General features: G+C 43.6%; 1 protein-coding gene across 8 annotated transcripts in view; it reads right to left on the bottom strand.

Annotated features, from left to right (window-relative positions):
- Positions 1 to 1,572: 1,572 nt before the first annotated feature.
- The window catches only part of LOC108925202 (neuronal migration protein doublecortin-like), a 41,134-nt gene continuing 27,597 nt past the window's right edge, over positions 1,573 to 15,109 (bottom strand). For all 8 annotated transcript variants that reach the window (XM_018737011.2, XM_018737006.2, XM_018737005.2 and 5 more), the window contains exons 4-8: positions 10,187 to 10,289; positions 7,986 to 8,039; positions 6,977 to 7,075; positions 4,212 to 4,309; positions 1,573 to 3,802 (exon numbers count right to left, since the gene is read on the bottom strand). In XM_018737011.2, the coding sequence (XP_018592527.1) occupies positions 3,746 to 3,802; positions 4,212 to 4,309; positions 6,977 to 7,075; positions 7,986 to 8,039; positions 10,187 to 10,289 (411 nt within the window). In that variant the 3' untranslated portion in view covers positions 1,573 to 3,745. The remainder of the gene's footprint in view (positions 3,803 to 4,211; positions 4,310 to 6,976; positions 7,076 to 7,985; positions 8,040 to 10,186; positions 10,290 to 15,109) is intronic.

The raw sequence follows: 15,109 nt of genomic DNA, 5'->3' as shown, positions 1-15,109 counted from the left end.
CATGGGAGGAAAGACAATAGATCATGTTTGACTCACTATAATAAACGTCCAGATCGTAGCTTCTGCCTCTCTTCCTAAGTGTATCTCCTGCTCTGAGGTAGTAAATCCGTAGTGCGCGTTGCAGTCGGGGCGCCAGCTGGGGTCCTGGCTACAGCATTCATCCTCGCAACCTCAAGGTCCCCCTTCTGAATCCCACTCCTGCTGTAGGACACTTTGCCAAGGTACTTCCCCTAAGCTGATACGGTAAAATAAAAAAAGCAGTAAAAATGGGTAAATAACTAAAGTTAACATTGTAACTTGCACAGATATGATAGAAATGGGGTAACAATAGAAACCACAACCGAGTGCCATTCAAGCGTGGCATGGGAGTCAGGCGACACCGACAGTTCCATGTAGAAGCGCTAGGAGACAGCGCTCCAGCATTACGATGCTTACGAGGGTGTAGCAGCACTTATGCGGCAATGCTCAGAATGTAAGGGGGACCGTAAAGTACCACAGTACTTGCCGCGGCATTTCTCCTCCTCTCCGTGGTCTTCCAAGACATCCTGCTTATTGCCTCCTTTATCTATATATAAACTGGCCGCTGTGTCTCCGGGGAAATTAAAAGCGGCGCGCTACTGTGACAGTTAAAACATAGCTACTGCGGAGGAAGAGCCCGGGCGCTGCTCAAGGAGATGCCATCGCTGCAGAAAGGCAGCGGCGGCGGCGAACAGGCTGCCCGGCATCATCACCCCACGGAAAGAAAATCCTCGGCCGGTTCCTTTCGACTGAACCTCGACTCTCTTTCTTGGGATCCTGGTAATCTGGGTGTCTGCAAAAGTGTCTTGCAGGCCCTTTCAACGACTCACCGCTGAAGAGGATGGGGTCGGCCCGCTATTCACCAGAAGCCGCATTCTGCTTTTTCACAGAGGATTCGCCGCTGAATCGGAGCTCCACGTTGCCATGGCGATGGGAAGACCAAGAAACTGCAACGTGCTCACCATTAGAACGATATTTATAAATTCAGCTTTGGCCACACGTATTCTTTCATCCTGCGAAATCAAAGCATCTTTTCCAGCATCACTAGCAAACCGAAGCACTGCTTCGGTGAAGAGAAGCTGAAGAATTTTGGGAAAGATGAAACATTTCGCTGCCTGAAACTAGATCCGTGGAGAAATGGCATGTTTCGTGTTTATTGCTCAAAAGGAACTTCCAGGAAACGTGTCGATATGTAAATAAGAATAACCATGAATCACGTAATCAGTTTAAAATAAAGAAACTGCAGACATATTTTGACGACCAAGGAGGGAGAATGGAATGGATCTCTTTTAATTGGCAAGGTAACCACTTGATGCATTGACTGAACACTTGAAAAACACTCGACATCCACTGTGGCCAAGGACAATATCTGAGGTGACATTCTGCGTCCTCCTGCCAGAAACGTTCGCTATAAATAACAGGGTCAGACCACTGAAATGCCATCATCAGACAGCCACAAAACAAGTATAATCTGGAGGCTCAAACTCAGAGTCCATAATTAATGGAATTAAAAAGGCAATTACAAGAAGTTTAACAGTCCCCCCCCCCCCCCCCCTCAGTTGGCTGTAATAAAAGCTATTAAAAGATATTAGAAAAGGCACCACAGGAAGGAAGTTCTGTTCACCTTCCATTTTTCATAGTGGCACGTGACACAAAACAGCCCTTTCTAACACAACCATGTACAAAAATGCGAGAAAACAAAATCGTGTGACAATTATTCAGTATTTAAGTTTTTGGGAGGGGAAAAAAATGCCATAATTGGAACATACAGTCTTTACTACTACATGGAGGACTCTAAAAATTTACCCTGTTGTGGAAAGGAACAGCATATTGTGCACTTCGCAGTGCTTTCTGTGAACAGTACAACGGATGACGTCCGTGGCTTTCGCCTGTAAAAAAGCGTGAGGGCAAACAAGAAAACGCGACTCATTCCCTACTTGCACGATGTGACGGAATTTGAAGTCATTTCTCAATTTATTTGTGCCGTACGGCTGATGCAGCGAGTCAGGATAGCTGACCACTGAGTACATGTTCACACAGAGCACTCTTCACCTGCTCCTCGAGAGCTTACATCATACATAGAACTGTAAACATGAATGACATTTCTATACATAGCTTAACATTCTATTCTACAGTTGCCTTATTACATGCATTATGGAATTCATAATTAGTACGAACTTATTCTTGACCTCCAAAACGTAATACCACCCCCACCAATCCTACGAAAACCGTTACGTCCATCATTTTCACCACTTTCAGTCCAGCTCGTTTCAGATCACTTTAGGCGACACCCCAGTGCACACAGTACATTCTGCCGGAGGGGGGGGGAGGATAAATGTGAGGCTCAGCACTTCCGGCTTCCTCCGCTTGATTCGAAGCATGCTTGGAACACACGGCAATGACTCTTCCAGATGAAGCACCGCACATGAGAAATGCAATATAATGTTGCAGCCTGCCATCGTCCGGCGAGAAGCTGCTGGCGAATGTGGACCCTTAACAGCGAGAGCTGCCCAACGAGACCAGATGTTGTTAGAAAAAATGTGCGAAAAACTTTAAGCTGCCAAAGTTTGTTAAAGTGACCTAACTGTGTGCTTTTCCCATTGTAAAGAGACAAACGGCTCACTTTGGATTTTCTCAGAGGGATCTGACACTATCGTTCAGTTTCGTGGAGCTTTCTAGCGTGCAGGGTACAGGGTTCTGGGGTTAGGGTATAGGCTATAGGGTACAGGGAACAGGGTACAGCCCTGACAACAGCGCACTCCTGCCTCTTCCTTTATCCCATGGAAGGCAACAGGCTGCTACAAAAAGAGAGCTCAGCATGTTCATAATTCCAGTGAAAACCAAGTGCTGAAACAAAAATGTATCTGCCATCATATTTTTCTTGCTAAATAACTTGCCATTTCTTTTTTGCCAAAACCATCCTGAAGCACTATAGCGGGGCAGAGGGGGGGGGAGAAAAAAAAAAAAAAAAAAAGGATCTTTTCGGTGCAGAGAACGTTTAAGACTCAAGTCGAGGTTTTCTGCGGTTCACACGATACAAGAAACCTACATCACGTCGTTTGGTATATGCATAAAGAATCTGGAAGCTTTCGTCAGGAATTTTCTTTCATTTGTTGTACAAATTAATTATACTTACTTAATGGACACGTATAAACCTCGAAAGAAATTCAAAATACTTGAAAGTATTTCTGTATGTTCTGCAGCTCGAAAATGTATCCGTTCACTAGACAAATTATAATATATGAAAACAGAGGATTGGGTCTGTGTTGGGTGAAAGAAAGTGAGTAAGCATTTTTTTTTTTTTTTAAAAAACACTTCAGTCTAGGTTGGGTTCTGGTGTGAAATTTCGAATTTTTTTTTGAAGTGCTCTACCGTAAACACCGACGATCACTTCAACTGCCCTCCTGCTTCCACCTCAAACACAATGATGAGCAACATACTACACACAGAACGATGGGACATGATTGTGCGTTAATGCCTACACAGGTTATGTATATGCACATGTCCAGCGTAGAGCCTTTTTACTTCACGGGAAACCCAGGGAACACCGAGATGGGAGAGCCGGTGTCGTGTTGACATGGCTGATAAGGGTAGGCAGTATTCAGTGAGGACTGATGTCCGTCTGATGCCCAGGATGGGCATTTGCAGGACACGGTGAGCACCAGGGATACCTCTGCTGTCAAGGGGCAGGGGAGGAGGGGGAGGTGGGGATCTGGGGCCTTGTGGTCTACATGGAGTCCCCCAGGGAGTCAGAGTCATCCAGAGAGAGGGGCAGGTACAGGTCCTGTCAAAGCAAGAGGGGGAAGGGGCAGCACAGGCTGATGAGACACACCCGCAACGTATCTCCATAGCAACAGACTTACAGGATTCATTGTTTAGTTTGCCATTCGGGGAAAGCGGAATCCCCCGAGACATGGTTTCAGACAGTGGCAATGTACACACACAGTAATGTAATAAAGCCACTGTTAAAATAGTGGATGATGTCATTCCCTCTCTAGTCAATGCTCCACGATGGCGCATGACTTGCAATGCTAGGAAACGCGTAACTGGAGGAAGCAGCTTCAGGTCCAACTGCAATCCATTTGAAACATCAACAAACGCTCTCCGAGGTTCGTAGCAAAAGCTGCGTAAGCCTCAAAGATGCTCCGCGTGGGATAGGGCCATGCTCGAAGCCATGGGATGCAGCACGGTACCTTGTGCTTGCGGAGGTTGCCTGGGCTGGTGGGCGTGGAGATGGGGGACTGCTTGGAAACAGGAGTGGAGATCTGGCTGCTGGAAGCCGTCCCGTTGGCTGCAGAAGGACAGATGAGAGGAGACAGAACTTGGGTGAGAAGGGCGGCCTTGCCTTTTGCATTATTCCCCCCAGGAGGTCGTCACCCTCCAACGTTTCCGTCCTCTCGCACAAAGCTCACTGTCCGGCAGCTCTTCTCAGCTGGGCGGTGAGTCATGATGCTCCTGTGAACTAGTAGCAAGTTGCTAGGACACCGTAGACTGTTTACACCACAGGACAGTGAGACGTGGGAACTGAACTTTGGATTAGAAATACTTTTAAAAAAATATGCATCAATTTGTAGAGGCAAGAAATCGCTTTGAATATCTATGTGGACTTAATGAATGAGAACCCCATTTTGGAAATGTGATGGAATGTCTAACCCCATCCCCCCCCCCTACACTGCAGACCGTCAGATCTACTGTAGGACCGCACTGGCTTTCAGATAGGAAAAAACTCTGGCACTGAACTCCCTGGGGAAACAGTGTCATGCAGCACACATGCATTAGGCACAGTACTCCATCGGCCAGTACCAGGAAGCCCACTGACCGTTGAAACCACAGCTTCAAGTCATGTTCTCTAACATTCTCTGCCAACTGAGATCTCATAAAAACCCTGGAGCAAATTTTCAAGCTTTCAAATTAATTTGTAGATGGTGACACAACCAAACACAGAATTTACTTTTACTCTTTATTTTACTATACCACCTTATGGCTTCAGAAGTATCCAGCTTAAAACGCAGTATATTTTGTGTCTCACAGGAGGAAGTGCAGGGAAGAGCAATTAGGAAGACACACTAAACAATTGCAAAATATGATTCTTTATTGTGGAAAGAAAATCAGCAATAAAAAGTAAATATAAACCAAGAACACACATCAAAACATTTGTAGCAAGAAGAGTAGAGTTTAAAATCACCACTGGTATCTGAAAAGAGTAAGAAACCTTTGGGTTACAGAAACAATCAAAACAGCAGAGTTGTTGGAAACCACGTTGCTACCTGGGGCAGTAGGCGGCAAAGTGGCTAAAGTCCTGACACTGGAATGCAATGTCTGGCAGTTCGAGACCCTGGAAGATTAATCTTAATCCAAACTGCTTAAGTAAAAACATCTGACTATATAAACTGTGGGTAATTGGTCACCATACTAATTGGAGTTCAAACATTCCACTGTTTTAAACGTTGAGTTTTTCCCCAGTATTTGGGCACCATGATCATCCGAATGAAGCCAAGCAGATGGACAAAGGCACACCGAGAACTGCCCGACTTACTGTTCACACAAGCCCCCAGTAACCAACTATTAGACATAATAAAATTAATGGTGCAACGGAGCTTCTATTGACCATCTTCCAAGAAAGAAAGACAGGGGGGGGGGGGAATAAACCTCTGGGTTACATAACAAAACAAAACACCAGGTTTATAAGAATACCAGCAAAAGAGATGTGCTTCTTACTCCTTAAGCCACGAGCCATTTAAAAAGTCACACCACCTGGAGCGCACACTTCTGGTTCCAGTGGGTCATGGTGATCCTGGGCCACAGGAGCACAAGTAAATGGGTAAACCTCAGGCATCAGGCCATGTGCTCCTGTAGTGGACATCTCAATGAATTATTGATCACATACACAGAAGTGTGGGGACACAGCTGTGGGGGAGGGACTGACCTTTCTGACCCTTGCACTATGCAATCACACACACACACACACACACACACACACACACACATCTGAGACTTCATTTGTGCTTCTGCAGACGAGTACACCAGAACACAGTAAAGGTAATTCAACATTTTCTGGACCTCAAACAGTTATGAGAAACACTTTTCTGAACGTCACCGTGCACAAGCATATAATAAGCAGGACATTTCACGTCACTTCACATCTGAGCCCTTCAACAAACATGCGAACGCATGCATTCCTGATGGGATCAGTCAAAGTCTGCAAAGGATGGGCAGTTCCCCATACCAATAACCCAAGTCTTTGATAAATAACCTCAAAATTAAATTCCTTCATGAATTCAGAACGCATTAATGTAATATCACCAGAGTGCATTAAAAAAACTACTATTAATGCCCTGAAATTATGGTGTTACGAAGTTCACTTTAAAAATTAGTCATTGTGGTCTCTAACATCTTAGATTCATATTGAACCCATGTCTGTACTAATTACCAAACAAACGTGATTTATACACACACCGAAATGCAATTTCATTTACACATGGTTCTTTGCACATAATGTATTGCATTTTGTCACAATGGCCATGTACTGTAAGCTGCGAGAAACTAGATGAATGGAACTCAGAATGGCAGTTTGCCTCATACTGACTTAACTTGTTTTGGGTTACATGAAAAAAAATGGATCAATGGATGCGAGAATGCAGAATGCAACTGCGTCACCAAAGCAAAATCCGCAGGAAGCAAAAGAAGTTTAAAGAAAATTCCTTTAGAGTTGATAAAGGATACATATGAATAGTACTAAACAAAAAACATTAAATCATCCCGCAACTTGCTGTTGCTCAAAAAAAAAAAGTTCACGTGCAAAGCATTTGAAGAAATGTACAACTAATTCCAGGATCTGTATGGAATGTACACAAATATACACAAAAGAAAATCTGTATCGTAATGCATAGATGTGCGTGTGAGGAGCGCTCCAGGAGGGGCTGAGCATGGAGCATGAGTTAATCAGTTACTGTCTCACTGGATTCGGCGGGGGACTTGGTGCGCCGGGCGGGCCCAGGGCTCTTGCTCAAGCTCTTCTGAGCGCTGCCTTTGGGGTTCGTCTTTGTGGCTCTGCACTCTGTGAACACAGACAGACACAAACAGACAGACACAAACAGACAGACACAAACAGACAGACACAAACAGACAGACACACACACACACACACAGTTTGTTCCTCCATCACTGTTTGGACTTCACACAGTCTCACTTCACTACAACATGCAATTTCTAAACAAACCCAAAGGAAACTCAAAAGAACCTGAAATTTGAAAAAAGAATACTACTTTTAGGTTTTACTTCCTAAAAAGCCTTTTTACCTCATGGGTGCATCCCCACAAGGCATGTTTTTCAGAGTGTGTCACTCTTGTGAGGGTATTCCTAGCTAAGAGGTGCCATCCTTTGCAATGGTCTGTTATGTGCAGTATTACAGCCTGTAAAACTAAACAAAGGAAGCAATAGGGAGCTTTTGTGTGAAATACAACTTCACTGACATAAACCCAGGTAACACCCCATTAGCAGACCATTCCCACCTGGCAGGAGGAACAAAGCTGGACTACCACGAGCATGTATTATGTGATTCAAAGTTACACATATACTCTTCAGCTTCTGAAGGTGCTTCCCAATCAAATTCTAATGTTCAGCTCCCATTTCATTACAGCACAAATGCATGTGTATGGCTTAAACCTAACAATGTTGAGGTGAATACAAAGGAGAGAGAATGTCTTGAAAGCAATTTAATGAAGCAATACACTTCAAACAAAGGTATTATGACCTTAACTGTGCAATCTTGTACATGGCTTACAGAGCCCAATGAACACTTGTTAACTGTCCCAGCACTTCATTACACCGATTCCCTCTCAACATAAACAAACTCCCATCATGTTAAAGTTAACATCTATTCCCACACCAGAGTAACAGGAATATCAAAAAGGAGAAGCATCCAAACAAAGGCGCATGCACACGCACAAATCAGTATTGGCACTGACCTTGGTTAAACCCTCCATGGGCCGATTTGGACTTGGCTCCAGGGGGGAAGTGTGCTGAAAAGAAAGAACCAAGAATATTAAGAGACATCAATACGTCATTCACAGCATTGCAGCATGACCGACTCAGAAGACAGATGTCTGAGATCCAGGACAGAGAGCACTTTGATAGAGCGTCAGCTAGCTGGTTTTCAGATATTCCGGGACTCTTCAGCTCTCTGCAAAACTGGGTTTAACTGCTAAGCATTTTTTTAAAATACAATTTACCTTTAAAGATGCACTAGGCTGTGGGCAAAATACAAACTTTAGGCTTCACTGAAAGAGGCAAGAATTATGTACATCCCTCACATCCAGAGATGCTGGATTACATGTCTTGGCCTAAACCTGTCACTTCGCGTAAGATGTAAATAAGCTAAAATTTCATTACAACAAGTCCTTTCTGTTTGTCACACACACACACACACACACACACACACACACACACACAAACTAGGGCACAGAAATGGGAGATGGACTTCATACTGAATTTCTTTTGCATTGGGTAAAAAGTGGAAATTAAGATATTTTAAACCCAAAACACACACACAGAGGCTGAAACCGCTTGTCCCAAGCTGTGTCGTGGCGAACCGGAGCCTAACCCAGCAACACAGGGCGCAAGCTTAGAGGGGAGGGGACACACCCAAGACGGGACGCCAGTCCAACGTAAGGCACCCCAAGCAGGACTCGATCCTCAGACCCACCAGAGAGTAGGACCCAAGCAAACCTGCTGTACCACCGTGTCCCCCCTTAAACCCAAAATAATTCTTCCCAAAGCAAACGGATATTTAAGAGTTTTGAACGCAGCGGCTAAATATGTGATCTGTACATGGTAAGAAACACAGTTGGTGTGGGCAGCTCTCAGGTTCCTAGCACAGTTGCGTGTGAAAACCTTTCCGTGGCCAACCGAGCTCCCGCAGACTGATGGAGCCTCAAGTGGGATGTGCTCCGAGGTTAAAACAACACGCACAAATGTTATGGACTTGAATTATGACTCTGTTGCATTCGGCCAATTTTGACCTGATGAAACACTAGTCTCACACACACACACACACACACACACACACACACACACCAATAGGTGCTGGGCTGTCCAGAGAACAGGGCAGAGGGAACCAAATATGATCATGTTTTCACTAATTTGTCTTAAGTCTGACTTACTGTGGAGATTCAGTCATCAAAAATTCAAGTTTTAAAAAGACAGGGGAAAAAAAAAAAAAATGAAGATTTCTGAAAGCTGACACTGATTTAAGATGAAAACGTGCAAAATTTATATATATTAAACATTCCTTCCAAGCAAGCTTGATATTCTTTAAAGTACACTGTATTCTTTAATGTACATTTGTGACACTTTTGTTGCAGCCTGAGAAAAGAATATGCTATAGACAGAAATAACTAAAGATGAGAGCGCTCATTGTAACAAACGGACCCCAGTGTTGCGACCTCTACTGCATACACCATTTTAACAGGTGTCAGTCAGGACTCGCTCTTACGATCCATTGAGGGAGACTCGGGAACAGGACCTTGATTTGTCTTTTAGTGAATATGAATGTCTCCTGTATGTGCTGGAGTCTTCCCTGCCTTCACCTCCCTCTGCATCCAAGATCTAAACACGAAGCTCATTCACAAACTATTGTCCTCTGGTGCATCTTCACAGGATGTTCTCAGCAACATCTCAGCTCTTTCTTAAACATAAGGCTATCCCAGGCAGCATAACATTTATTGGAATGGGGTTCATTTTACCATTCAAAAAATCCTTTGACAAAAAGTTTGATTTGTCCTGCTTTATTTTTTTTCTGTTAACTCACAACACAAATTTACGCAACATTGGCCGAGTACGCCTACATACTTGGTAAAGAAATGTATTTTAATACTGAGGTCTGCACCTGAAGTTTCCACTGTAAATAAGTGGGAAATTTTTTTCCCTCAAAAAAAAATTTAAATTTGATCTGCATGACAATTCAAAGGAATACTGGAATGTCTCAGGACCTGCCTGAATCTGATTAGTTGCAACCTTCTGACCTTCTGCTCTTGTTTTGTGTTAGGTGGACGTTTTAACAGTTCCTGGCATACCACCCCAATCTCTAGGTTGCCTGCAACCCAGTGCTGTTCATTCCTGTGACTAGTTTTATGAAAACACAGTGAAAAAACAGCGGTATTTCTCTCACCATTCTCTTCCAAGGAGAAGTCGTCTTGAGCGTAGCGGAACTTCTCTGGGCCACAGGCAATGAAGACATCGTCATCCCCGAAGAAATCCTGGAGGCAAGTGACCTGTGCATTGAAGATTGCAGAACTTATAAACCTGTGTGTGACCTGTAAGGATGTTTATGAGCTGCTAATGATCAGGCACAACTTACTGTAAAGGGGGGGGAGAAATCAGCATTTGACATTGTCTAGTGCTTCTTGAAAAAACCAAAAACAGACTTGCACAATAAATAGCACAGGACACTGACTCCAAAGTTCTAATGTTGCACTCTGATCTTTTCCATAAATCCAGATCCCACCGATGTTAGAAGGCGCATTAAAAGCGACTGTGGTGACATCAGATTTTCCATACTGTAGTGAGTTACCGGGTTCTGCATTCTGAATTACTGAACGCTTCATGCTCAGCAAAGCACAACGTACGACTCCGCAGCTTTTTCCTCCAGTTTCGTTCACATGAACGGAGTGTAACCGCAAGCGTACGACTCCGTACCACTCAGAATACTAACACAGTCAACATTCCTGTGACTAGTTATGACTCGGTGTCAGCATCATCATAACAGTCCCCTAATAACAGGTCACATAAATGTAATTTAAACTAGTCGTTAATGTAATGTCTACTACTACAGATTCCTGTAATCGCATAATCACCACCAGGGCTCACAAATTAATTAGCAGAATTAGTGAGAGGCATTTGGCTTATCCCATTTGTAGAGCCAAGGCCTAATCCCAGTCAGGCCAGCTGTTCAAAGGGCAGAGCTCCACTGACGGAGAATGCTAGAGTGTGCAAAGACCACAGCACCGTGGTGAAATCAAGTACCTTCAGCATTCATGTACTGCCTCACTCTAGTCTGACAGACTAGAGAGGCAGAGAAGCCTATGCTCTCTTTAAAGTCTAACAGCAAACTGTTCTCTGTCCATGGCACTGCCCACTCAAAGCACCTGGGCTGTTTGGATGTTTGTTCAAATCCAGCTCAGTTTGTGGGGGTCTCTTCCAGGTGCTCTGGTTTCCTCCCACAATCCAGAAAAACCCCCACTGTCTAGCACCCAGTGATTCCAGGATAAAATCTAGATTTTCACAACTCTGACAAGGGCAAGCAATTAACAAGAGAGTGTCCTCCTCCTGTAACAGTATGTGTTTTATTCCACATTTGAACAATATTTTATATTGGGTTGCCGTTTAAAAAAAGTAAAAAAGCTTTGAGATATTTTAGAAACCAGAGTAACTGAAATCACAAGCATTTATCATTGGTTTGTGAGATTGACTGTTACTGTACCTTTATTAAGTTAGCCAATGCTTTTATCAAAAGCAACTGACAATGTTAAGATACCTATAATTATGTACCAATTTACATAGCTGGGCAATTTTACTGGAGCAAATTTAGGCTAAGTTTCTTGCTCATGGGCGCTACCGCTAGAGGTAGGTTTCGATCCTGCAACCTTTAGGTCCAAAGGCAGCAGCTCTAGTCACTATGCTACCAGCTGTCCTGCCAGTTTTGCCCTGAGTAAACATCCACCTGTGTGTATACTGACCGTTTCTGCAAGGAGGAGTGCATGGCCACTTATTCAAGCCAAAATCCTCTGGCTTCCTGCAAAGGCAGCTGCAGCTGCCATCACACTACCACAGTAATATTAAAAAAAAAAAAAAAAAAAAATGAAGGGAGCACAGATGCTCTAACTAGACAAGAGGCAGGGGAAGTAACCTGCCCACAAGCCAGGGTTCAGAGGGCAAACACCACACATCAGACAAACACTCAAATTCTAATCTATTTGTCAAATCTAACCATGCTGCCAAAGGGTCATGCTGATGACCTGGGCACCGGTCTGTGGTATTGACTCACACCACAAAAATACAATAGCAAGTAATCACCAGTGGTTCAGAACCGACTGCCACTTTGAAGACTGAGGTCATGTAGCTCAGGCAGAGCATTCTGAAGGTTAAAGAGGTTAACTGTGCCTCCATGTGACTGAGGCAATGTCAAGCTGATCACCCTTCTCCTGAGCCACAGGGCTTGAGGAAATGAGGGTCTCCAACATGAAGGCTCTTCTATTGATCCACCTAGAAGATTCGATTTGTCCAATGAAATAATCCACCCAGCACATTCCAGAGATCACCAAAAAAAAAAAATGCAGCAGCTAGCTCTTGTAGAAAGACACAAGGGGCACTCTCGTTTAAAATCTTCTGCTTATCGTGGAGTGCATTTGGTCTGCCTTGGATACAGTTTTTTCACATCCCACACCCACCCACGATTACAAAGCAAGCAAAGTATTGCTGGATTTCTTCCCAGATTCTGACGTATTAGCCCAAAGCCTGACACAATGTGGGTCTGCAGTGGCTTCTTTCTGCATGGTGGTCCTGCAGAGACCGCCATTTGCTCGAACAAGGGTGGTTTGGTGAACGTAGCAATTCTTGAAGATGCTCAGGTTAGAGAGCACAGTCCATAGCAACACAGCTCATAGCAACAAAGCCTACGTTATTCAGCTCTGAGCAAAGCCTTCCAAATGGTACAGCCTCTTCCACCCCAGTGAGTGTGTGTGATCCAAATATAGCTGATCTGGTCCTTGTGTGCCTCCTGTTCAGTTTAACAGGTCTGTTATTTATCCATTTTCATTGAATCACTAAGTCAGGCAAAAGCACACATTATTTGGAGCACCTCTAGAACTTCTTAGGTAATATTACATGAAATTAACTTTTACAGCATGTTTCACTGCTAATCAATGACACTGAGATTACCATACTGTACATGTGAAGAGTTTATTTTCTTAAAATGATACAATTCTGTGGGAAACTTTTACAGAAAAGAGGATGACCAGAAGCCAAATGGCAGACTCGAGCACAATGACAACTGACATACCCTTCTCTATCCTAAGGTAGACATGCAGAGAGCAGAATACTACCCTTCCCTTGATAAAATGGTGGCTAAGTTCTGGATAAAAGCATCAGTGTAAATGCAGTAAATGCATACATAATTACATACAAGCTCCAGAGAACTCCTGCAGAAGAATAAGAAATGTGTTTGGATACTATAATGTATGCAGTTATACCTTGAGCCCTTCTTGCTGCGCTGCTAAAAAGATGGCCGGTTAAGGCAGTGAGTACACTATTCAAAACCTAAATCCAAGCAAGAGGTTTTAGCACAACATGCCAACATAGCATGAATCAATGCATGTTCTTCTAGAGGGAAAATATATCATACAATTCCTCTCTGGAGAGCCTGTATGAGCCAGTTTTATTACAGTAACAGCAGTGCCACAGAGTGCATATATTAACAAGGAGCACAGCCTGACCTCTCAACTGGGGGCTTCGAAACCCACCGAGAGACTAAATGTCACCGTGGAAATAAACGCAGCCGAATGACTGACGTTCAGCGAGCCATTAAATCCTCACATCAGGGACAGACACGGTTATTAGTGGCATCACACGGTAGCAAGCAGATGGCATAGGGAAACGCTGGCCCGGCCTTATGTTAAAAGAGCTGCTACTTACAGTAACTAAGACTCAGAAAAATATCAGTACCAGATTTAGTTTCTCTGCAACAGAGAACTTTCCAAAAATAGAAAATGAAATAAGAAAAAAAAAAATTTGGAAATGTTTGTGTCATCAAAAACGTGGACGTTTAACACGAGGCATAAGCATATATCATAAGATTGCCTTTAATATTTCTTTCGGCACAGTGGCTCGGCAGCGAATGCCTCACTTCTTGAAATGCGGATCTGAGCTGCACCCCATCTCTTTGTGTACACACAGCTTCCATGTGCCGTCTGGTTTGTGTGTACTGCAGCTTCCCTCCACATACAGCACAGGACAGTTGGTCACTCAAGTACACAAGTGTGAGAGCGAGAGAGAAGTTTTGCAATGGCACCATCCTTTCAGCTCCACATTGTGCTGTTCTCAAAGGCGGGTTCCCAGGGACTCTCACCCTGCTGGGCAAGTGGTTACTAAAACAAGTTCAGCAAAAATTTCATATCAGGTTTATTCTTAAACTCAAAACAGGCTAACTCAATATTCCAAATTCTGTACATCTGGTCAATACATCACATATTTACATTTGCCAAATGAGTACTTCCCCATTTACTCTTTTGGCTGTCAACTGCAGCATTTCCCAATAAAGCAAATACCACCTCATTATTTTCTCAGATAGTAAGTCATTCACTTAAACAGCAATAATTCCAGTGTTTTTAGTGCTAATTTATGAAGTTCCATTAATCACATAAAAGGAAACACATACATGTGAAAAACGCATACACAAATAACTGCATAAAATACACCAGGCCCTAAACAACTACATTCGACTTAAAGCAATTTGAAACGTGCGATTCATTAATCAACAGCTAAATCAGGGTTAATGAATTAAGAGTGGAGCTGGAGATGCCAGGGCTGAGATTAAGAACCGCCGATGTATACAAAGTGACAGCAGAGGTGCAAAGTGTTAACTGTAATCCTACGAAAGCATCCCATCATCCCTAAATTACCAATGCTTTCCTACACCTCAATCTGCAATGCAGATTAACCTAATCCCATTTCCCCGGGAAGGACAGTGACAATACAACATGCTCCTCTTCCATGTTATCATCATGCGCACAATGCCAAGTGTACCTGGGGCAATGGGACATAGCAGCACCTCAAAGGGGGTATATCCCAGTCTGAAGCAGAGACATCTGATACAGTCCATTAAACTCCTTTAGCTTTATCATCTCTTGGCTGAAGGAATACAGCCTTTCAGAAAAAGACTTGAGGCTGCAACAGTCACCCCCTCCCATTTGGAAGAACTGAAAGTGACATTACATGAACACCCTCCGAAATAGATGGATGTGAGTTATGGTTTTTTTGAGTATGGAAGCACTAGGCTGCTGTGTGATAATGCTGACTGCTGAGCCACTCTGTTGCC

Source organism: Scleropages formosus, chromosome 13 (genome assembly GCF_900964775.1).
Source record: "Scleropages formosus chromosome 13, fSclFor1.1, whole genome shotgun sequence".
Classification (NCBI taxonomy): domain Eukaryota; kingdom Metazoa; phylum Chordata; class Actinopteri; order Osteoglossiformes; family Osteoglossidae; genus Scleropages; species Scleropages formosus.
Note: the sequence above shows the minus strand (reverse complement) of the source record. Positions and strands in the feature narration are given on the sequence as shown.